The sequence below is a fragment of the Hippocampus guttulatus genome, chromosome 14, assembly GCF_054856545.1.
Source record: "Hippocampus guttulatus isolate MCC_2025c chromosome 14, RoL_Hgut_1.0, whole genome shotgun sequence".
Taxonomy (NCBI): Eukaryota; Metazoa; Chordata; class Actinopteri; order Syngnathiformes; family Syngnathidae; genus Hippocampus; species Hippocampus guttulatus.
This window is the reverse complement of record NC_141274.1, coordinates 10,127,470-10,152,881: the sequence shown is the minus strand read 5'-3', so window position 1 is coordinate 10,152,881 and position 25,412 is coordinate 10,127,470. Positions and strand designations below refer to the sequence as shown.

General features: G+C 45.8%; 1 protein-coding gene across 1 annotated transcript; it reads right to left on the bottom strand.

Moving 5' to 3' along the window:
- Window positions 1-6,785: 6,785 nt before the first annotated feature.
- On the bottom strand, window positions 6,786-24,057 carry col6a1 (collagen, type VI, alpha 1). The gene is made up of 35 exons (XM_086129605.1): window positions 23,782-24,057; window positions 23,032-23,161; window positions 22,744-22,944; window positions 22,442-22,601; window positions 21,727-21,840; window positions 21,612-21,632; window positions 21,505-21,525; window positions 21,361-21,405; window positions 20,553-20,606; window positions 20,392-20,436; window positions 20,211-20,237; window positions 20,085-20,111; window positions 19,910-19,954; window positions 19,643-19,696; window positions 18,633-18,695; window positions 18,490-18,552; window positions 18,346-18,399; window positions 18,239-18,274; window positions 18,098-18,160; window positions 17,414-17,476; window positions 15,758-15,820; window positions 15,414-15,476; window positions 15,269-15,319; window positions 15,144-15,179; window positions 14,998-15,060; window positions 11,935-12,000; window positions 10,550-10,585; window positions 10,150-10,186; window positions 9,909-9,917; window positions 9,676-9,809; window positions 9,257-9,363; window positions 8,756-8,942; window positions 8,507-8,678; window positions 8,368-8,397; window positions 6,786-7,768 (listed from the first exon to the last, which is right to left on the bottom strand). The coding sequence occupies exons 1-35, from the start codon at window positions 23,864-23,866 to the stop codon at window positions 7,164-7,166; spliced, it is 3,030 nt and encodes a 1,009-aa protein (XP_085985731.1). The 5' UTR covers window positions 23,867-24,057; the 3' UTR covers window positions 6,786-7,163.
- Between the last annotated feature and the right edge of the window lie 1,355 nt (window positions 24,058-25,412).

Genomic DNA, 25,412 nt, shown 5'->3' with positions numbered 1-25,412 from the left:
TCCCGGTCCAGCCCCAACCGAAATCACAGATCCCTCCTCCCGTACGCGTCGCAGGAGTTTGCAAACATCCACTTGAGGGCGCCCTGGCTCTGCAGGACCCACCGCGCGCGTGCGCGTACGACAGGCCCATTGGAACACTGGCCACTGTGGCAAGGAAAAGTGCCAAAGCGTGAGCTGACTGTAGTGTGATGTAACAATGTACGTTAATCTTACTGTACCTAAAATGATTTTTCAGGTTTTTGCAGTTTCCTTTTATGGCCACTTTTTACTTTTACACCCTATATTTGAAAACAGACATTTGTCCTTTCGATTGCTGACTTTGTGAAAATAGGCGTGTTCCTCTTTGCAGGTTCGACCGATCTTGACACTACGAAAAAGACAATAGAAAGCGGTAAAGACAGATCTTGGACGAGAATACGGTGGGAGGGAAAAACAGGGGCAGCATGGACATGGAGAAAACTGAAACATAAACTACAACCACGGTCCGCGGACCGGTACCGGGCCACGGCCCATTTGGGACCGAGTTGCACAAAGACAGACCAGCGAGCTTTGAGCAAATTGACTCCATCAGACGTGCAGTGGCGGTTCTGGGGGGGGGGGGGGGGGCAGCGGGGGCCAGTGCCCCTGTAGCACCGATTCTGGCCCCCCCTGTGGCCCCCCCTCCGAGCGCAGATTACGCAGTCGTGCCGAGTCGCCGACGTGAAAGGTGGAACCAAAGTGCGTGATTTAACATTCTAGTCAAACCCTTTAGTGCGCTGCGCCATTTAAAAATGAGCGGGAAAATGAGAAGCAGTCCGCAGAGAAGGAAATTACCACGACACGAGTGCTATTTGCGTGTGTGCGTGTGTGTGCGTGTGTGTGTGTGTGTGCGTGTGTCTGTGTGTAACTTTTTTAGTCTCCCTTTTTATTTTAATTTTTATTTAACAGGATCAATATATAAGACATTGCCTTTTAAAATTTGGATAATTATATGCATGTAAAACATCTAGTTTCAGTGTATTTGCAATGTTTGTCCCCGGCGGGCTGGTACCATATCATCCACTGGCTTGAATATTCTCAACAGATGGACACGGCGTATTGTTACGCTTGCAGACATTTTAGCCCTCCTAATACTGTTTTTTTCTCATCACTGTAATGTTATGACTACAATTTCAAAGTCTGAAGAAATAAAAAGTCAAATAAGATTTCAAATCTGTCTTTTTAGCCCTGGGTTGAATGTGCCCCCCCATCAAAACCCCTGGCCCCAGCCCGGCCCCCTCAGTGAAATTGATCCAGAACCGCCCCTGCAGACGTGGCGGAAAGGTGCGCGATTCAAGCCCATCGCAGTCCCCCTTCTAACATTAGTTTGCAATTTGAATCAAACGGAATCGGCCAATTAATGAAAGAAGAAACAGAAAACAGAAAGTTATCGTAACACATTGACCAAACGTACAGCTAAACGCGCAGCTGATGGGCGGCCATGACTTCCGAAGATGAAGCTATTTGGACAAGAGAATTTCCTCCCGCAGCGGTACTGTATCTCCACGGCGACGTGGAGGAGGAAGTTGTTGTGCGTCGTTTATCGTCAAAAGCAAGACCAAACTAGAACCCATTGAATCGTTTGAACACGTAGCACCCAACTGGTCAAGTGGAGCGCATGAAAACTGCGAGCAGAGTTTGCACAGTCTGCCCACGTAAACATTGGAGCAGTTTAGTCGCTAATACCTAGCCGATACCCAACGGATGAAAACAGCAATCAATCGTGTCATCTTTCGATCAGTCACATTTGCAAGTGGCAATGACGATAACTTAAATTTATTCAAAATTTGTTGTACAGTAAAAAACTATGTGAATGAAATGTTTAATTAGTCTATAATTATCTTTGCTGTCAGTACTTTAAAAAGTGGCAATTTAAAAAAATGGTTGACGGTCCGTGAACTGCATGTACTTGTCTCAACTGCTCTGTGACATAAAAAGGTTGGGGACCGCTGGTCTAGAGGACCCAAATTGAGGATGCATCCCCTTATTTAAAATAACTTCCAGGCTGAGGTTCAGCACAGCACATGTGGTGAGAAAGTGAATAAAAGTAAACAGGATGAAAAGCAGACTAAAGAACTCCCACACTCATGTTCACGAAGGGCCCTCGCTTGTGTCTGTTCGAAATCAGTTTGTGAAGTTGGAGGAGTTTATACGCGGCGTAAACACCGCGAGAAGCCCCTCGGGCCTTCTCGCCGTCTTTACGTGTATAGGTGCTTGCTCACTTGCCTACGTGCTCGAGACAGAATGGGAAGTTTCCTTTTGAGAAGATTGACACGCATCAGCACCCCCTTTTGTGTCCACGTGAAGCCCGATATCCTCTTGACTTTATCGTGGCTGTGGCAGCTGCAGCAGCACATGTTCTATCATGTCAGTTTGTCCAATTTGCTAGAATTTCTCAGGGGGCTTGTGGTGGCTTGTAGCCACTAATGCCTTATCCAGCTCAAAACACAGCGGTCAGAGGCTTTTAAATGCTGCTCCACATCTGCTACATGAATAACGGCCAATCGGTTTAGAACAAGGGACGAAGGTATCACCGTACAGCGGAACTGGTAAAGTCGAACGCAGCATTTGCTTGCTGATCTGAGCTCTCCTCAAATGCTGACGATGCGTTGATTTGGTATAAGTGCTGTGAAAAAATAGTCAAAGCCGCCGAGACCTTGCTGATGAACAAGATACACAGCGCGGGATTCCCCTCCGTTGCCTAGCAACTTGACTGTTTGACTCGTACGTCGTATGTTGTACGTCCGGAGGCGCGGCGCACATTATCTCAGAACATGTCTGGTAAACAGAAGCAAACTTTGTGGTCTGTGAAGACCGAAATTGTCCCTCCCTTTCTAAAGGGAGTCTCCCAGACAAAGCTCAGCCGAGACGACGACTTGGCAAAGTCGACGTTTTCGACAATCATCTGTCATGGCACCAAAATGGAAGCCAACAGATTGAAAGATGATCATTGACGGCTTCGTGGCGTGGCTCATCCTGAACGGGAGAAGCCACTTTTCATTTGCTGACGGAATCTTTTCAGAGATGAAGTCGGAACGCGACAGTTGCTTGTTTCATGTCCTATAAAATCCTTTTGTCTTCATATACACGTATTTGCGATTGACACGTTCACACTGTCTTACATATTCATGTTTTTACTTCGACAAACGTTCCTATTGCATTATAGATCATCGTTGGCGGCCATTTTAGTGGAAATAGTTACAATGAACCAACTTATAAATGTCAATGATGGGAAAGCAGAGCGCATTATGAGTCTGTATCTAATTGGAGGCAAGGCTTGGCTGCATTTTACCAAGGAAACGGAGGAGGAGAGGGGATGAGGGAGAAAAAAAAAGTAGGGGGGGGGATGATGGGGTGGGGTGGGAGCCCATCTGGTCACCAATGAATCTCATCTCTGTCTCAGCCATGGAAAAGTTTTTCCTTAAAAAGAGAAGAAGAGGAGTGGGGAGCTCTGTGCATAGGATGGCGGAATCAAGTGTTGGAGGGGGTGTTCTGGTCCCTCTTAAGAGCGTGACTCATAAAACAGGAATGGCCCTCTCCCCCAAATAGGAGTAAAGCAGCCTCTCTCTCTCTATCACTACCGCCGTAGTTCTCACAAATGCTCTCTCAGACTTTAATTTTTTTTCCCCCCTTCTTAATTTCTTTCACATGGACCCAGAAGACTTTTCAGTCCGAAGGGGAGGAGGAGGGGGGGGGGGGATTTCTGCATAATCTGTCCCAGAATCATAAACAGTTCCAGTATCACTGAACATTTTCCAAAGAACTGCAAGTTCACTTGAAGCTGCAGGCTCCCCGAGCACAGATGAAACATGACAACGAAACACGGATGCGCGCCGTCACGCACTGATTGACAGTGAAGCAAAACAAATGCATATTGTCTTGCTGCGGTGACAGTTTTTTTTTTCCTTTTTGGGTGGGGGGGGGGGGGGGGTGACAAGATGTTTTCCAGTGCAGCTCCCGTGTGCAAAAGGACCAGTTTTAGCCCGAGCAGACTGTCAATTCTGATAACATCCACCCCACTCTATCGTGTTTCTCTTCGGAATCTCTGATCTCACTTTCTCCAGATGTGGTTTCCGTTGAGGCAAAGCAGCTGAGAGTCGTTACCTCGCCGCACGCGCTTCACACGTGCGCGTGCGCGCCCAAGATCCGCGCGCTCAACTCCTTGTCACTCGCGTCGGCCGCTTCTCGCGGAGAGTGGGCTGCGCGCGCTGAGGTCTGACACTAATCCGAAAGGCCTCCTTGCAGCTTTCGAAAACAGGAGGTAGGAGGAAGTGCAGTCCCAGAAAATACTGCTGTGAGCCAAGACAAATTTCAAAGGAACAGCCCTCCGTACACCAACACAAATGCAACCGAAACATCGCACACAAACTCTGCCGAAAGATGTGATTCGACGCTCCAGATCATCAAAATATCGAAAACTCAAATGAGTGTCGTTAAACTCGCTCACACGGCCAACACGGCAGTGATCCAATCGGTGGCTCGATATCAAGTCTGAAAACAGAACCCACGCTGAGATGGTTCCACTGGAATTGTTCAATAGGCCAAGAGTGAACTTTTAATCGAAAACAGGCGTCGAGCTTTTAGATTTACGCGTCAATGCGCGGTTTCTATTTTGTGTATCCATGAAGTTGAAAATGACAGAGGCTCTTTTCGAGCTGCGTCTGTCGTCCACAAGAGAAACTGGTACTCTCTGAGCCTTGCACAAGGAAGTCAGAGGTTAAGGAGAGGATCATAGCCCCGACCGTTGCTCAAGGGCACGTCCGCGGGCAGGTATTAACTTGAACTGCTGCGAGTTGCCCACAATATTTTGTTTCTATCCAGCCTTTTTTTTAAAAGCGCTTGTCCTCAAGTGGTCATCAGACATTTCCACGGCAAACAATTCCCTCGTTCAGTTACTGTTTAAAAATAAAAACAGTTCCTACACATTTCAAATGACTGAAATTTCCCATGGAAAAATAACGGTGAGAATGTAAACGGAAAAAAAAAAGAGTCGAAACGAATTCAGGGAAAGTTTTAGAAGGAGCTGAGGAAGTCTTGTTTTGACAATGACAATCACAAACACGGGAATAAAAGTGGCAGGGAGTGCTTATCATTTTACTTTTTTTTTTGAAATTGTATCTTTTTTTTATCATTTTGGTTTTTGAAACCTGATTTTAATATTTTCTTTTTTTTTGTTTCACGCTCTACAGTATTTGCTGTACTTTGAATGGCAGATAGCAACTAGTATTTTCCTAGGTTGGAATAAATTCAATTTCTGGTTTTAATAGTCATCATCACACTTTCCCTCTTTACCAACACTGGGGCCATTTTGTGGTCCCAAAAAAAAAAAAAAAAAAGAGAAGACACAGAGAGAGAAAAAGCAAAGCACACGTTGAAGACTTCATCCTTGACCTGCTCCCAAAAGATTTGCTGACGTCTTGAGTGATGTAATGCCTCATGACAACTTGAACTTGTTCGACGTTTCAGGTCGATTCTGCCGCCATTTTTCTTTTCTTTTTTCGAAGACGACTTTTGGGGCGTTTGACTTTGGAGCTGTGGTTCTTAACCTTGTTAGAAGTACCGAACCCAACCAGTCCATGTGCCCATTCACCGAACCCTTTATTACTGAAAAATAAAAATGTTTTTTTTTTGAATTTTACAAATTCAAGATATAAAATACACATTTATTAAAAACAGAAAAAGTAAACGCAATTAGTGTAAATGTAAAATACACGTTTTTTAAAAAAAAAATCATGCATAAAATGAACCAGCCAGTGATGGCCAAGCGGGCGTGTCATAACTAATTGGCTCCGTCGAACCCCTGAGACTGATTCAACGAACCCCTTGGGGTTCGATCAATCAAACTCAGATTAAAAACCACTGCTTTGGAGGCTCCGAAGAGGAATCGGAATGGTTTACAAACGCAGGTTCTCGTGCATGCATGTACGTAAATAAGAGTGAGCAGAGACTTTTTTTTTTTTTTTGTGTAGCAACCTTTTATTGAAGAAGCACTTTGGACATTCCTGAGGTTGTTGATCCTCAATGAATAATCTTCTTGACACGTGTAAAGGCTGACACACAGACTAATAGCACCACAGGGAATGACAACTGTACAGTGACTCGGTGCCACCCGTTGGCAATAACATGAAAGGTGACGGACACTTTTTTTTTTTAAGGGTTTCTCCTCGATGGGTGGCTTCGTGGGAGGGCAGGGGGGGGGGCGTTAACGTCTTTTCCAGCCTTCAAACATGGCAGATGTTTTTCTAGTTCACTAATGAAATATGAAGGAGTGCTTATGTGTGTGTTTGACAGAGTCATCTCAAGCTGCGCAGAAATGATACAGCAGGTTTGTGTCATTCTGTCATCTGAACCGGTGGGCCGGGCGGAATTGTTTATGGAACAATCATCCAAGGCTACGAGTATAAAGAAAGCACCTGGACACATGCATTTACATTTCGAACGCACATCGAGGGGACAGAAAGAGGCGCGCGGGTGTGTGCACGATGGCACATGTGGCGCCCAGCTGTTGCCATTAGTCACAGGTGAAGCGCTGATAGATTTGCTTTCGGAGGCCGTGTGATGTCACCTCCTGTTTTCCGCTTCAGTTAATCCAATGCACGCTTGAAGTCATTTTCATTATTCAGCTCAAGAATGAGTTTCATTTTGTAATTTGCGCACTTACGGCATGACATTTTCAGTACTCAAAATGCTAAGGCGTGGGCGTGTTTTCAATGGACATCAGGATAGATGACTATAATTTAGAAGCAGATATGCAGACAGAATTATTATGATTTTTTTGGGGGATATTTTAGCATGTTTTTAATGATTTTTATCAAAACCAAGGTCAAACTTCTTCAATGGCGGTAGAATGACTCGGGTTAAAATGCCTCACAGGCAACAATTTCCCTACATCTGAAAATCCAACTTGAAGTTATCATTGCTGTTATGGTCTAATGATCCGACCCCATGATGCAGCCCCATGGTGGTCTACATTTGAGATTCCTCTCAAAAACAATCATCCTTTGCTTTGTGACATTCTTTACAAAAAAACAAAAAACAAAAAAACAAACAAACAAAACAGTGTATGGTAAATGAGACTGACTATTCATAATGGGACTAAAAATTGAAAGGGTTGTCAGTCCTGCTATTCTGGGCCCTGCCTGCACTCAGGGCATGGACACTCTTCGGGAGACGGTTTGGTGGAAGACTCCGCGGAGCAGCGAGGGGTAGTCTGCCACGCGGAAGAGGTGGCGCTGAGCGTAGTTGATGTCGTCACGCTGTCCCCTGCTCACCAGCGTGCGCAGGTTGACCTCGTTGACTTGGCCGCCCACCGCGATGACGAAGAGCTCCAAGCCGGCGTCCGCCAGCTCGCGGACGCGCTTCTCCAGCACGGCCTCGGTGACGGCCTGAGACCTTCCGTCTGAGAACAGGATCACCTTCTTCCTGTGGCCGCTGGCGTCGCCGCGGCTCGGGAGCGACTTGATGGCAAAGTCCATGGCCTCTAAGACGTTGGTGCCGTCGTTTTGGAAGGCCATCTCGTTGATATGATGGGACAGCAGGGTCACGTTTGTGGTCAGGCCTTGCTCCATGCGGGCGCCGCGGCTGTACTGGGCGACGGCCGCTCTCACGTTCACGCCCCTCTCCTTCTGGGCGCTCAGGAAGCGATTGACCAAACGGTGCACGAAGGTCTTACTTGTGTCAAAGTTCTTCTGGCCCACACTAGCTGAGCTGTCCATCATCAGCAGGATGTCGTGACTTTGAGAGAAGGAGACTGCAACACGGACGAGAGACTCAATGAATAGGAGAGTGATGATGGGCCGAATCTGGACCGACAGTTTTCGCAAAGACCTCTTCCGTTATTTTGACGAGAGCTTGAAATGAAGCATCTGTTCAGCTGTATTACTGTGATTCATCGGGGGGGGGGGGGGGGGCATTTTCAATGTTGTTTTTTCCCCACAAAGGGGAATATCTGGACGGCATCTGAGGAGTACTCGGATATTAATTAAAGTCCTTCAATTCTCTATGGTACTTCAGCTAGGAGACAACATGTCCAGTATTCGTCCATTTTCCTGTTCAGGGTCGCCGGGTGCAGGAGCGGCTGCTATCCCAGCTGACTTGGGGTGAAATTTGGACTACATCCCGAAGTGGTCGCAAGTCAGTCGCAGGGCACATCCAGCCACTGACAATCATTCAGACTCTCATTCACACCGGCAACAAGCAGGAAGCAAACCCACGTTGCCCGCGCACAAGTCAGACCGGTGAACCACGACGCCATCGGTGACTGTCTCCGTATTATGCGCATTTTGAAAGCGATTGCAAAATTTGTAAAATTGTTCTTGAAAAAAAATAATAATAATAAAACAGACTTACTTGGGCACTTGTAGTCCGGGCACTTCTTATCTGGAGGTGAAAACGACACATTCTAGGTCAGTTTACTCAAAACTGAGAACTAAATAAAAATGAATGAATTATTTTTTCTGTGTTTGCATGTGCTTGCCAATCAAAATACCTTGGCAGATTCTGGATGTGAGGTTCTGCAAGAAGGAGTCATCGAGAAGCTCGGCAAAGTTGTCCAGGACGAAAGAAAATCCTGGCTTGGGATCACTCTTGCACACCAGATCTCCAAGCTGCTCCTGATTGGGCTGACGGCCCGAGTAGTCCTTCACGCCCAAACCTCCCACCTGGAGGCCAACGGATTCGTTGTTAATTTGCACTGGCACGAGCTTACTCGGGCTGCACCGCGCTCGGTGTTCCTTACCCTGATGTTTTTGCCGCAGAGAACATTGAGAGGAACCCTGTCCCTGAGAATGTCAGAGCGTCCGTCGGTGAGAACCAGAACCACGCGGTTCTCCTGCCTCATAAGTTTAATGGTGTTTTCCAGAGCGAAATTCAGGGCCTCGCCAGTGTAAGTGGCCTCAGCCAGCCAGTTGAGGTCTTTCACGGCCCTGCGCACAAATACGGCCATTTAAGAAGACACAAGTGATGGGCTAACGCGGACCAACGTGAGCACCAATTAGAGAAGACGATTCGATTTTATTCCCAATTCCAGACAAATGAACCAAATGAGGGTTGTTCTGCAGCCATTTTCTGTTCTTTCTGCAAATGGGGGGGGGGGGGGGGGGGCTAAGACTCCAGTGTTTTGTCCAAGTGGAAAATGTATTTTATTTATATTTATTTGTTTCAAAATGGAGAAATTCACATTTCTTTGGTTTGTTTTAAGGTTGAATGTGTGTGTCTGTGTGTGTGTGTGTCACTCAACTGTTTAAACTCGGTGAGGGTAGCAACGTTGGTGCCCAGTTGGACCACTTCTTGGGCTTTTGCGCCACTGTACTGCACGACGCTCACCCTGGACTCATTACCTGCAAACTGGGGAGGAAAAACAAGCTTGTTTTATCAGTTTTGTTATGCCTCCGATTTTGTTTTCTTCTGTCAGCGTGGCCGCGTTCCCAGCCCCTTCCTGACTAATTGCGTCCAAACAGGAAGAAGCGAGTCTTTGGAGAGACAAATGAGATCCCGTTCTAAAACCCGAGATGCAATCTTTTTTTTTTTCTCTCATGGTTTTATTCCTTCACATCTTTGACGACGCCCCCGCCACCCCCAAAACAATACATACCGATCATTATGAAGCATTCAGCCACACAAATAATATGAAATAAACACATGAGAGAAGGACATTACCTTGACCTGCTGGTCTTTAATCAATCTGTCTACAACGGTGATGATGAAGTCCTTGGCGAGAGCAAAGTTTGAGGAACCAATACTCTCTGAGCTGTCCACAATGAACGCCAAATCCAGAGCGGCGCATTTACACTCTGATGACACAAAAAGTCACGCAACACTTAATTCTCAAGCCACGGGGGTAGGATGACACGTCACGGAGCGAAGAGTTTGGAGTTTGAGCATGCACTTACCGCAACAGGCTGTGGCGAATCCACCCCGAATAAAAAGCAGAGAAAAAAAACACGGCACAGAAGAAAGTTAGGTCATGAATTGGAAAGGAAAAAAAAAAACCCTGCAATTTTAACTCTCTTGGGTTCGATTGCACATTAGCACTGATTAGCGGTATGTTGAAAAGGGCTCAGAGGTTCAACTTGATGAAAAGTTGATGCACGTGTGTGTTTGTGTGTAGCAATGTTACAGTATACAACTCACAGCAGAGCTTCATGATGATATCCAGAATTTCACATTCCTGAGAAGAAGGGCGGAGTGCACGTTACTGTACAGCAATGCACTCCTCTAAATAGCATGAGATAACCATTGAACACGGCCAAGGCAACTTTTCAAGTTACTTTAACATAAAAAATAAAATTTAAAAAAAGTGGAGGGAATGAAAAAAAAAAAGAAGAGGAAAACATGATATTTTACTGAGAGAACTGTTTGGTGAAAGGTTGCGGGATTTGGTGTTCAGGAAATTGGATGTGTGGCTCGAGCCTGAACGCAGGGGTGTCGTATTCAAATAGCAAAACTCAAACGCTCTCAATGGGGAATTAAGTCCTTCTCTTGGCCAGCGTATGGGATCAGATTCAATCTTTTATTTTTTTAATAGACTTACATCAGTTCCTGGTGGTCCGGGAGGCCCAGGAGGTCCCTAGAAGAGAAAAAAAAGAGTGATAGAGACAGGGAGACAGTCATTGTACTAATAGATGCCAACTGGAGAAAAAATATCAAGTAGACAGCTATAAATCTAAATAAAATATAAGTTCCTGGAATCATTTTTTTCCCCCCACCCACCACTCTCTGGTGATGTTTCTTCAGAAAACCCACCACTATTCGATTGCAACTGCACTGTGGGATATGCTTGAGCAACATGCGAATCCTCCAATCGTTCCACGACATTTTATTCTCTCACTTGGCCGCAGAAACGAAACATCTGTTTTCTTTTAACGGATGATAAACTCGGTTTAAGAGCTTTTTTTTTTTTCTTCCTTGCTTGCATGTGTGCACACAGGAACTCAGACAGACAGACAGACGAGAGACGAGAGACAATGGGTCCACACACATGAAGACATGATGCTGGGTCTGGAGGATATGCTGAATACACGCAAATCGGAGGGGAGGCAGACGGGCGGGAGCGGCGAAGCCTGGACGGTGTGGAAACTAGCAGGCGTTGGGAGTTTGAGGGTTTTATTTGCGGAACATGCATCCAAACATATGGTTATATTTAGACATTCCTCTTTTTTTTTTTGTTTTTGCTCCCACATTGTCTGGTTGGGAAAAGGCGCGGGCGTTACACAGTTTTTCCTATTTAAGATGACTGAAACGAGGGTGGGTATTTTCTGTATGTCTTTGCGTGTGGTTTTATATCATGCAGAGCGGTGAGAGGAGCTGCGCTTCACTTGGTCACCGTGCGCCACTGAAGCGAGCCCGCAAAGAGAACACCGCAATAAATGCAAGGCCGATTACAATACTTGTGCTCAATCATACATTCATAGCCGAATGGCAGTTTTTTTTTAAGTGGTCTCGTAGTGAAGCTGGGATGCAGAGACAGACAAAGGCCACACACAAAATTGAAACGGGCCCTTTGACAACAAAGTAGAACCAGACTTAAGTGTTTCCTGCCTGCCTTGCAACATCTTAAGTATTTCCTGCCTGGCATTCACCATCATCTGGCAGCATGCAAGGGAGGAAAATTAAATACAATTAGCACTCTCTGACATCAGGCTCAAAAAGATGAACAAAGTGCATTTCTGCTGTCTACCTGAAGAGATTAACTTTAGCATTCATCTCAACAGAATCCCATCTTACTTCTTTGTATATCCTAAAAAAAAAACACCCGTGCGCACACCCACACCCATACTCAAGCAAGGTAAGTCACCACTTGCTTGAGTATGGGAGGGGCCTAATGACGTGAGGAAGGGTCGATTGTGCGTGTGAGGAGAGCAAACTATTCAATGTCTCAACTTGTTCACTCAAAAATTCGGACTGTGGCATACTTACCGAACTTCCTTCAGGTCCCCTGTGACCTTTGGCCCCTTTTGGTCCTGGAGGTCCTGGCTGATTGTTCTGTTAAAAAGGAAAAGCAAAGGGTTTTATTTATTTATTTAGCACTAAATTAACCCTTCGTGGTTTAAAGGACAAAATATAAAGAGAAATGGCAGATTTCGTAAACCCGGGAATCAACATGCAGGGAAACTAAATAGTCTGACTTCCTTTTTGTTGCCCTTTAAGTCAGCAAGTCGTATTTGTAAACCTGCGCTCACTCGTAACATCACATGTCACATTTTCCCAACAGTTGGTGTCACAGTGAAACGTTTTCAACAGGTGATGTCACTGTTTTTCCCTAAAGCCTCTTAAATCCTCGGTCAGGTCTCATTGTTCGCGGCCAATCTTCTGCCATAGCGCTGCAGCTGCAGAGAAAGACTGCCTGTGAAACTGCTGATTTCAGTGAGATGATGGCCAAGGTTGAGGAAGTGCGGCGTCCACGGCGCTTAAATCAATTTCAGGAAATGATGTTCCCACAGATTCCACTTCAAAAGGGATTGTGGGGAATGTTGGCAACACGAGATTGAGTTTCGATGGCTAATTTCCACGATTGGAAACGCATTTGAAAAGGTTTGATTGTATAATTTACACCGATACGCAGTGACAGAAATGCAACCGTTGGCGTAACATGGAACAAAACGACAGAGGCAGCAGCACATGCGGTGCAACGCCACGTTCTGATTTGATCATAAATCCTCATTTGCAGCCCAACACGTCAGACAGAAAAGAGACGTAGCTTTGGCGAAAGGGCGGTCTGGCACTCTGGAGGCACAAATCACACGAAATCAACTCTGCTTTTGGTGACGTTGCAAGATGATTTGGACAACCAGCAGTGCAGCTACACTTACATCGGCACCTCCCATACGTCTCGCGTGAAGGGAAACCAAGGCTTATGCAAAGCACCTGACTTTTACGATGCTCACGCTGACTGGAAATGTGACCAGGGACAGCTCGAAAAGCCGATGTCATACAATGCAAGAGATGTGTTCAAGAACATATCTCACAAAAAGAATAATATGGCATTTGTTTATGCGACAGTTCATGCATAAGTACCAGAAACGTTGTTCAGTATAATAATCCAACTATTATGATTTCACAAAAGTAATAAAAGACTAAGATTTGACTGACGTTAGGGAAGTCAACTACAGGTTGTTATTATGATTAAAGTGCTACCTCTATTTACGAACGTCTCGTCATACGAAATTTTCAAGTTAGGGAACGTCTCAACGGGGAAATATTGCCTCTTGTTACGAAAGAAATTTCAAGATACGAAAGATAAAAATGTAGTACTGTAGGGCTTGCCACTCGCAGCTCCGAGTTTCCTGAACGCACCATAGTTAGAGCTGCTCTGCCATTGGCTATTACCTGGCATCATCCTGACAACCCATTGGCTAAGAGGGACCCCCTACCGTACGTGTCGAGTGTCACCGACAAAATTGTGAAATTAAAGAAGCAAGTAAACATTTTGCGTCTGAACGATGCGCTCTCCTGTAACAGCGGGGAGGAAATGACATCATAACCACTAAGGCTCACCGCCCATGACTTGGGAGCTAGGCTGAGTGAAGCTCCAGGGCCACATTGAAGTAGACGGTCGGAGTACAACAGCCTAACTACTCTGTCCGAAGCAATGTCTCCTTTAATGCAGGTCTAACGGATGTTTTCCGTCAGCACGTATTGTACAGCGTAAAGCAGCGTATGGATGCCGCAAACAAGGAACCGATTCAAAGTCAAATAATTGCTGGGGAAAAAAAGAAATCCGGTGGCTATGGTTACATGTGGAATGTAATACACAACAATACATAATATGGCGCTGTCTCGAATGAAGCACAAGGACTTCATTATGAATCGAGGATAACAGAAAATTTGGCAAAGCCGGTTGATCAAATGCTCATCAATATGTCAAGAAGACATCCGCGCTTCCAGTAGCTCGCCGTCTCCTTTTGTTACATCATGAAGCAGAGTTTAAAAGACTGCTTCATTCTCCCTTCCTGTATTTATGCTGAGATAAGATAACCGGACTCCAGATTTCAGTCAATTATTTAGGGGCATAATTATGTTTACGAAACTTCAAACAAACACAACTAAATTACAGAGTACAATTTATACAAAGGAAGGCTTGTGTCAAGGCAAACTTTTTTTTTTTTTTTTACAAACCCCAAGTGCAATAAACGGATTGTGTTCCTGCCAACTTTTTTTCTTTTAATGAGGAAAACCACGTTTTATGTTCTTCATGCATGTTTAGCCTTCATTAGGAGAGACAGTAATCGAATCCACAGCTGTACACACTGGCCCACCGTCATATAATTAAACGCAAACAAATACTAAAACCTGGACCTGATTTTAGTGTGGACGTGAGGCACATGCCAAATCTTAACATGAAGTTCAATTAATCTCAAAGCGTAAATCCCAAACGATCCAAGAATGTGTGGTTTGTGTGTGACCTGTCCTAATGACAACGCGCCTCAGACAGAGCGCTGAGGGAAAGTTCCAACGTGCAGAAATTCCCCTGTAAACCTGAACAAGTACAACTGGAGGTTCACGTTTTAAGGCTGGCATGCTATATGGACGTACGCTACACACACACACACACACATGCACACAGAGTAATGTAGTCCCTTCATCCTCCACCCTCATTTCCTGGTATCCTTGACGACGACATATACACAGCTGCATCAGCTCAAAGTTCCCTTCCCCAATGACACACACACACACACACACACACACACACACACACACACACAGACACAAACTGTTCAGATCTACATTAGAAATTATTTCCAGCTGTAATCCAGAAGGAAAGTGTGCGAACAAGATGGATGGACAAAGAAACACGAACACGCTGCAGCCTAACGCAAAAGAAAACCGTCAAGACGGCGAATGAAAACCCCCTAAGTATGATTCTATAGAATCCAAGGTGTCAAATGCCATATGCAAGTGGCATCACGTGGCTCACAGCACTGTGACAGGCGACCGGAGTGGAAATAAAAGAAGAATGAGGAGCAAGGCCGACAGACTCACATCAGGGCCCGGGTCACCGGCTTCTCCGTCGTCTCCTTTGGGTCCGGGGGTTCCCTTGCTGCCCTGATGGCGGTGTCACAAGCGAGGTTACACAAGTGAAATGCTTCATTCGCAATTTGACCAAAATAATGTCAAATGAAACTTACAGGTTCACCAGCATCTCCGCGAGGGCCAGGATAACCCTGAGAAGAAGATCTCAATATGACTTTTCTATACGTGTACGGAAGAGCCATAGTGTCACACATTCATTTGCAGCCCAACAAGTACACACCTGGAAGCCTGGGCAACCTGCAGTACCATTTCCTGGTACGCCGTCCACACCCTGACAATGGCAAGAAGAACATTTGCAGAGTCTTACACATGAACACACAGGCATCAAAATGTTGTCATGGATGGCAGACATCTTCCTCACTCACCCTGCCTCCCATTGGGCCTCTGTCTCCGGCAGACCCTTTGATTCCTCTTGGTCCTTTGGGTCCCTGTGAGAAACAAGGCACCACAAGATGGGAAACGCACGGAATATGACGAGACGTGCTCATGAAAAAACATTCGGATGTACTTAGGATGCTTCTGTGGGCGTGCATGTGCTCACAGTCACAAAATCTAGCTGCTATTCTTGTTTGGGAGAATATTGGCTGGTTAAATAGCACACGATAATACTAAAACAATATCAAACACAAATGCCTCAATCAATTGCTGTGTGTGTGTGTGGGGGGGGGGGGGATTATGAATGTGTGTATTTTTGTACAGTGGGACAGACCTCTGGTCCAGGGGGGCCTTCATCACCTCTGTATCCGGGGGAACCATCCCTGCCAGGCTCACCCTGCAAAAACAAAAAACAAAAAAAACAGTAATTCAGAAACAGAGTTTTATTTATTTATTTTTTTAGTTTGTTAAAAATTTGAAAACATGTCTTCAAACTTCAGAAGCGATTGATGCTTTCCAAGTTGTTGTGGTTTAGGAGTTGCTATCAGCTTCACTTCCATTAAAAAAGAAAAAAGGCGACAATGACCTTTATGTGCCTTTCTGGCAGTATCCACTCCCATAATACGATCCAGAATTATTGATGATATTATTCCAGTCGCATGTTTGTGGAGAATAGAAGTGACTCTGCTCTTCAGTCTTTTGGCTGACCCTCAAGTAACAACAGAGAAGCTGAACATGGATGAAATGCTTCTCAAGAGTGATTCAAATAAAGTCATAGAATTGATGGCTGCGTTGTGCCATGACCATGAGTGGGAAATCGCGAGTTCTCAGGGAGGCTCATTTAGTTATTACACTTGGAGTGGTGTCAACCAGCAGCTGGGCTCAGCTGCTACACGAGCATTTGGTCCACTTTGGAAAGGATTGCTGCGATATTACACTTTTAGGCATAGAAAATCCAAACTTGACTGCAGGCAGTGATTTATGTAGCCCGACTTGGCTGTAAGGACTAAATACACACCACTAAATATGGGGGGGACATGCGAGCAGTGCGATTGCTTAACTTTCGAACAGTAGTCGGCTTGACGTGGTCAACTTTAAAATGTAGGAAATAGGCGGGCGTAAGCAATGACATCCATTCCATTAAGGTTTTAGAGGCAAGTTGCTCCCCAACATTCGTTATTCAATTGTCTGTGCCTTTGTAATAGTTGACTGTTTCATACTACTGTGGAAATGCTAGTTAGCTAGGATGCTAGGGGTGGGGCAAAGTATGCATGTGCTAACAAATATTCATAATGTTCCTAAAATAGCTAATCTAGTGGCGACCTTGCATCGTACGGTATTATTTTGACAATATTAGTATTGTAATGACTCATAATTCCAAAAGGATTGTATCATTTCATGTACTTCGCGACTGCGTGTCTCGCTCCCTAAAATAGCGCTATACAGGGGTGACCCAACATGTCCGTTCTCTCGACTTTGAACGGTATTCTTGACACTCCCGTCAGTTCTGATGAGGGAAAAAAAAATAGGAGCACAAAGGATTCATTGAAAGCTCTGACATCATGGCGGCTACCGCAAGTAATCCATGTCAAGCATTATTTTTGATCCGCTGCCTGGAGCCTTATTAAGAACCGTACTGAGGCTTTGGCTGCAGGAGATGGAGAGAAGAACTGAGTCAGAAGGGAAAGAATGAGCGTCGATGTTCCCGGGAGAGGTTGAACACTCAAACTGGGAGGGGAAAGCATATGCATGAGTGGGCAGCACTCTGGGGCCGCGGCCAGGTTCAACACTCTTGAAATGTCCCATCCCAGTGTGCTCTCCCGCCAATGCGAAACTTGAACGCACATGCGCATTATCGCAAATAAAAAGCGGCTGAAGTGAAAAGTGGCTGTTTTATGGGGCCGCTGGACCAAACAACAAGCTGAAAACAGTGTGCCACTGTATTTCCCGAGTGTACGTATGATTGCATGCGAGTGCGTGTCGGTCTCACGGGGTCTCCGTTGGGGCCAGCCGAGCCCTCTCGTCCCTGCTCTCCACGGGGTCCTGGCTCCCCCTGGCAAGGAAAAGAACAAATGTAAAAGACAATTTACGAGGGCTTGTCACAATGGACGATAAAGCGGCTGGAGTCAAGCTTTTTAAAAAAAAGCACGATGCAAGTTGAATGGTGAGGAATTCCGTTGAAGTGCAATCAGCTTCGTCGCAAAGCTGTTAAGGTTGTGGATTTTGGAATTTAGTCAATATTTTTGGAGATAATACAGTACATCCTCTTCAGTTGCACAGTGACAGAAATAAAATAGGACCTAAGATGGGAAAATGCGACCAACGTGTCTGTCCTAGCTGCTCCGCACAAAAATAATAAAAGAGGAATGAAATACGGGTGCAGTGAAGCAGAGCATCGAGATGAGTTATTGGAGTCAGTTCACTTCCTGGCCCTTGAGCACGGCACCAAAGCCCCAACTGTTGGGCCTGACAAATTCTGACTTCTGTGGGGGTTTTTTCTTTTTCTGCACGACGTGCAGCTGTGTATTCTGGCCTATGAGCATATAGTCTGTTCGCTACACGCATTGTAAAGAGTGCAAAGGGGAAGAAATCAAATGTTGGTGTCTGTTCACGACGCTGCTCAGGAGTTCCACTGCATTTCCGAATTATCATCATCATCATCATCGTCACTTACTGCCTCTCCTCTTGGTCCTCGGTTGCCACGGGAACCTTGCTCCCCCTTCTCTCCAACTGCTCCCTACAAGAGATCAGCAACCATGAAGATTTTATTGCCCAACGCAGCCACATAGCAGTGATCCGAATCAACATTATTTACGATCTCGCCACGAGGTCCGTCCGGTCCCGGCACGCCCTGAAACACACAGGAAGTGAAATGAAGGCGACCATTTTGGGACCAAAGTTGGATATTTCCGTCAAACTTACATCATCACCGCGCTCGCCTTTGTCCCCGTTAGCTCCACGAGGTCCGCGATCGCCCTGTCGCAGCAAGCACGTGATAATGTCAGAACTTTACATCTCTCGGTTTTGGTGGTGGGGGTGTGGGGGTCTCTCTCTCTGTTGGTTTACCTGAGGTCCTAAAGGCCCATAGTTTCCAGGTCTTCCCGGTTCGCCATCTCTTCCACTATCTCCCTGGAATAAGCACCGGGCAACTTAATCCACCGTGTTCGGTTCAAAACCCGAAAAACTCACATTACAATATCATCTCTTACTTTTTCTCCTTTAGGCCCAAAAGGACCAGGGTCTCCCTTTGGCCCAGGCTCACCCTGTAGACCCTGGAAGGAAAAAACAGCAACAGCTGAAACCACAACACTGAACCGTTGCAGCATCCGAGCATGCATGCACGTGTGTGTTTGTGTGCAATATGTCTATATGGCTTCATTTAAACAAAGCGACAGCAAGAATGTAAACCTAGCAGTGATTAAAGAGCCAGGGGCCCTCCAGGTTTCGAGGCCCGATAGTGGTCAAGGCCTCTCAAGGAGTAATAACAAAACATACAACTGTAGCTAATGGCTGATTTTGAAACAACATGTCTAAGCCACAGGCAGGTAGCAGTGCTTGGCATACATAGTTTATAAAGTTACACTGGATAATTAAGACAAAGAAAAATAAATAAACACTGCGTGCAAATGGGGGCGTTGGCAGCGCCTAAGCCTTGAGTCAGTGTGAAAAAAGATTACATAAACATCTCATGAGCTACTTCCCTTATAAAGTGATTGTTTGTGTCAGCAAAGCGTGAAAGGCCGCACATATGCATCAAACGTGACTCAGGAGGACCATTGTGAGAATAAATTACGGCTGGCGACTTTTCGGCTCATACGAAGTCATTGAGCGCTGCATATGCCGACACGCTGAAATGAAAAGCCTGCATTAGGCTTTGAGGTGCCATGTAAAGGAGGCTGACTATACTGTCTTGTATTCTTTGTTATTGAATTCACAAAACATGTCTGCCGATTGGCACTCATCAATCGGCCCATTGACAGTGACAGAGACTCTCCACGCTTTGCTTTCTCGTCAGATACATCTGAAATTATCTATGGACGAGTGTAAAATAAGCTCTGCATTTATCAGGTCAGTGTGTATAATTGTGGGTTTTGTTTTTGTTCAAGAATTTACATGCGGCCAAATTAGTTAATAAATATGATGCATGCCGGACTGGTTGGAATGACTCGGGCGGCACCAAAGGTCGCTCGCAACACGTTGATTGAGATCTTGAACTCACATCTGATCCAGGAGATCCTTTGCAGCCAGAAAGGCCGGGGAAACCAGCCTCACCCTAACAGGAGAAAACCAAATTATAGTTATGATAGAAAAAAAAAAATTGTAATCACTTGAGCACACCCCCCCCCCCCCGCCAAAAAATAAACACTCTCATTCATTTGCTTACATTCTTTTAATTCCTCAAATCTCATTTTTAGTATCCAGTTGTAATGAAATACCGAATGTTATTTTGAGATTGGTCATAGGTCGGCACTTGTTTCTAACCCACCTTGCGTCCATCGATTCCATCATTTCCCCGTAGACCTTTGTCACCCTGTTGATGAGGTGCAGACACAGAAGAGAAAGTGAAGCAAGCCGGCAAACAATCGAACACAACAGATGCTGGCAGAGATTGAACAAACATGAGTGGAGAAGAGAGGGCTGGGCATGAAAATCAAACTCACCTTGTAGCCTTTGTGTCCCCTTTCTCCCTGCAAAGAGCACGAAACATCAGTCGGTTGTGTCCAACCCAACAGTTACGCGGCACACGTGTATCCTATTTGGATTTTATTTGGACGACTCCTTTATACCTTCACGCCTCGACCACCTCGGTCTCCCTGCAAACAGAAAAGCACACGTTGTAACACATTCAAATTGATTTTTCACATTTTGTATTGCTTTGAGTTGGTTTTTAATTATTTCATGCAAGTGCACTGCATGAAATTCCAATATGACCCAAGAGGGTCAGTCGGGTCTTGGTGGAGGTTTTACCTTCATTCCGCTGTATCCAACAGGACCGGGATCTCCAACGCTGCCCTGTAACACGGCGGCAAAAATGGATAGTTGGTCACGTTGTCGATTGGTATCCTTACTCAAGTCCGAGGAGACGATGTCATGGCAGAGTGAAAGACTGAATGGCAAAAGTCACCTACCATTGCGCCAATGTCTCCTTTCTCTCCTGGCATTCCGGGTCTGCCCGTTTCTCCCTGTGGAAAGATCATACAAGAACATCATCCAAAATGTTGCGGCGAGACTCCTGACGAGGACGAGGAAGTTCGATCGCATGACCCCGATACGAGCCAACAGGCATTGGCTTCCGACCCCCCTCTGATCTGGAGAGGGGGCGAGGTGATGATGACCCAATTGGATGTCACTGTACGGCTTCTGCGCTGATCGTTCTGGATGTGATTCGCACCGACTGAGCTGGACAAGAGCTGGGTAGACCACTCAGAGGCGCTGCTGTGAAGATTTCTTCATTGACCAACTGGGCCAGATTCAGAGAAGGACCTACCTCTCTGAAGGCGTCTCCCTACAGCCTTTTCATCTTGTTAAAAGGTCTACGATATCATTCTAACAAACGTTGTATCCCAATATTGTGTCAAATGTGCCACACTCGGCGTCCATCACAGCTCGGTCATGCTGGAAGGGGGATTCTCCCATCCGCGGCCCCTTCTCAAGGTTTCTCATTTTTCCCCAGATGGGGTTCTGGGAGTTTTTCGTTGCCCTCCTGGGAATGACGGTCAGGCGATGTCGTGAATACTTTTCAACTGTGGGCCTGCTGTGAAGCCCTTTGAGACTGTTTGTGATTAACGACTATAGAAATAAATGTGACTTGACTGTCATTCAAAAGAAGGTTGCCGCACACTTATGTTTTTTAACAATTTGCCACAGATTCATTCTTCTGGGTCAAAGTGATTTTTCGCATTGATAAACCTAGAGCGCAAACTTGTATCATCGTACCATGCCGCCAGCGTCTCCATCTGGTCCTTTAGGGCCTCCTGGAGCCTGTAGCAAAGCAAAATGACAGGTGATGACATTGCTCACCGAAAATGAAATAGCAAATATGCGAGGAGATCTTCAGAAAGTGTCACACTGGCTACTTACATTGCAGTCAAATGAGCAGCACTGGGGGGGAGAGACACAGCATGTCAAATAAATACTACGCCATTTAAACTGTAGTTTGAGGTACAAAAACTGATGCTCAGACATACCACGTCCTTGGTCTCATTTGTCTGAAAAAGGAAGACAAAATGTCGATAAGATCCAAATACAAAATTCTGGGAAGTACAAAAAGTCGACAATAATGAAAGAGAAGACAACACATACGATCATATCGATGATGGCTCGGATGGTTCCCATCTTGGTGGCTCTGGAGTCATCTGCGGCTGTGAAGTTCTGCCTGTAGTTCTGGTCAGTGGCGATGATGGAGAGTCGAGTATCCTAAAAAGACAAACGCAAACGGGAAATCTTTAACGCCCATCTCACACTAGATGTCATGTGACATTCGCAAACTGAGCATGACAGCAAGTGGCAAAATGGCCGCCCCTGAGATGGACACAAAGGAGTCGATTTTGCCGCTTCACTTATATTTCACAACAGGTTTGCATCAGAATAATATCATGACAATAATTATGCGCAGGCTGAAGTAGCAATATATTTTATATTTAGGAATTAAGGAGATGGTTCAGCAACAGGTGGATTTTTTTTCTGAAATGTTATCGCTATAAATTCTAGCGCTATAAATAAAGTCTGAAAAAGCTGATGTGCTTGAAAAAAGTCAGAGACACTTGAAATGGGTGTCAAAATAATGATGGACACGTGATGCTATCTCTGCTCAAAAAAAAATGCTGTTGACCAGACCCTCCCAAAATTAATAAATAATAAAAAATACTTTACACTCACATTCCCACTAATGGGAAATTTTTGAGTCTTCAATTACCAAACATCCATGTTTTGGGATAAGGGAGGAAGCATTGGCAAAGAATGGTGAGACATGATGCAAATGAAGTGGTTGACAATCAATCAAAACTGGTGCACGTACCTCCTGATCAGGTGAGATGGCGACGGCGAACACCTTGACGCCATGTAGCCTAGCTTCATTCGCAGCCTCCTGCACACCTCCGCATGGCTCCTTGTAGCCAGTAATGGGATGGCCGTCAGTCACCACCACGATGTACTTGTTCTCATGGTAGTGAGAACCTCTGGGGAGAGCACAAGAGGGTAAACGGGCGAGCTTTTCAGCAAAAACACGAGGATAGGTTGCCCTCCAAAAAAAAGTAAATAGGTCAGTGCCAAACCCAAATAGGCCTGGTTCACCGTATTATTCTTAGGAGTGATTATTACGCGATGAGCAGCTCAGCAAGTCCCCTCTTGATGGCGCAGTCCGTGTAGGTCCCTTTGCCGATGTATCTGATGGTGTCAATGTCATTCTTCAGGGCCTGCCGATCGGTGCTCATGTCACTCAGTTCGCGCACCAGGATGACGTCGTCACTGTAGTGCAGCGCCCCCGAGTTCCATGTCAGGTAGCGATCGCATCGATGGCGCCTATGGGGAGTAAAGCTATTGATGAGACTGTCCCTCGACGGGCCACCCAAAGAAATTTCAAGCTCCGGTTCCTGCGCGCGTTCTTACATGTCCTGCAGTTCATCTATGAAGCGTTTGGTGAATTCTTTGATCTGGTCAATGTAAAAGTTGGGAGGCTTCTGCCGGAGGGCCACACTCTCAGATGTATCCAATACGAAGAAAAGGTCAACCGGACATTCTGTTCACATAACAAAGAAATAGGCAATGATCATGTACACCACTGCTCCACATGTGCTCCCAAAGTGCTCTCAATTAAAAAAATAATGCAAGCTGCAAAAAACATGTCCAAGCATTGCATGAAAAAAGAGGCCCGTGGTGCAGCACTGCAGGCCTCTATCAGGTGTGACACCCAAGGGTGTCATGGTGCCTGTTAGCAGACTCCTGTAGGCCTGCGGTTTAAGCAACGAGGCTCTACCACTTGTACGAACACCGCAAAATGGGAACAATTCCGCAGTGCCATCATCTTTTGGTTTCACCAATCTCAGTCGGTTAGTGCATTAAAACTCTTCATTGCGTGCTCAAATTCACCAACATGCACTGAAAGGCTATCAAGTTCACACATTCAGTCTTGTAGATTTTTTAGTGTGCGTCGAATCTAATATCGTTGGACCTGTCCATCTAATTCGTGAGCGTTCTTGAATGCAACAGCGCACATCTGGATCATCGCTTACGGGAACGTCACTTCGGCATGCACCACGTCACGTTTCAAAATGAAGAGACGACTTTATATGCGATACAGTTTGTTGCACGGAGAGGAGCACAGCCTTCCTTCGAACAAATTAAGAATCTGAAACTTACCCGCGGACCTGGGTCTTTGGATCTGCGTTTGCGCTCTGGCCAGGAGGACGCACAGCAGCACAAGGAGCCCTCTCAAAGTCTCCATGGCTGAACTGCTAAATATGAAGTCAAACAAATAATTCCCCAGAAGAAACAAACGCGAACGCTGCCCGATTTCCCAAAGGCGGCTCCCGTTTGACTAAATTCAGGCAAAACCTTTGGAGTTCCACCGCCCCGCCGCAGTTCGTCCAGGCGAGAGCCAGAGCGCGCAGAGGAGGAGGACGCGCGCGACGAGAGAAGAGGGGGCGTGCCCGTGCCCTTTTTTTCAGTGCACGACAGACACTTTTGGCGAGAACGCGCGTAGACTCAAAGTTTACACAAAATCTCAGATGGAGCTGCTTCCATATAAGGCCGGTCGAGAGAATTATGGACGTACGAAAAACGCGATGCAGACAACAAAACCTGCCAGCGCCCTCATACCGTTTGTACCCCCCCCCCCGCTTTTTTTAGGACTAAACGTTCACTCGAATCGTTGATTTTTAGGACTTGAATAAATAAAACCAGGTCTATCATTTAACAAAGGATGGCTGTACGAAATCATTTGTCATTGAAAATCACGACATTGATGGGCGGTGGCGTCATTTGTGTCGCAAACGACGAATTGAATACAAACTTTGGGGGCTACTTTTCACTTTTGTCAAAAGTTCCCTGGGTGAATACATCTGGTTCAACTTTCCAGACCAGATATGAACTTTCAGAGAGAAAATGGGGAGATGCAAAGGGAGGAGGGAATTCTTGGCGCCCCTCAAGCCAGCGCAGCAGAAAGAAACACAGTGCCATCTAGCGGACTTTGTGGGCATAACTCGGAGAAGAAGCCTTTCGAGGGGCCGCACGTTCACTCCCCTGGAAGAGCGGAAAACGTGGAAGGCTCCACTTGGCCAGGTGATGAGTGGGCTGGATGTTTCATGGTCGCTGTGGACATACGTGTGGTGGGACTGTTCTGCACTCACTTTTTCCACTGAGCTCACTTTTCTTGGAGACGCCGTTGCTCACAGTGAGCAGATGCACGGCGGGAGCAGGGAAGATGGGTTGGGGTGGGCGCGGGGAGAGAGAGAGACATCTGGTAATGATCTGTGTTTACGAGCCAGTCCTCATCATAAATCAGTTTAGTTTCATGGCAGCCTGTTTAAATGGCGATGCCTGTGTTTCGGGATGTCTCCGTATAGGATTTCTCTCGAATCCACATCAAACTCCATTTTAAGAAGGAAATTGGAAGTTGGCTTTGTTTTCAGTTATATAAGAATTTGTGCTCCGAGGGAGAAAGGTGTGCACTTCTTCTTTTTTTTTAAACTTCTTTACAAGCATGAGGGCGACAGACAGTTTTAAGATCACACAATGAGCTCACTCATGTTATCATCATCACCCCAAGGGAACTAAGAACACGGTGCACCCTCAAAGCACATGGAGGCCCACATGCAATGAATAGTCGCGTCTGGCCAGCATATTTGGCAAAGAAAATGAGTTTCCACAAACTCGACGTTAAGTAGGCAGGACTAGTAGCAAATCTGAGTCAGAGGGCGAGAGAAACTGAGCATGATGGGCTGAACACAGACCCGCTTTTTTTTTTTATAAACGGTGTTAAAGTTAGAAAA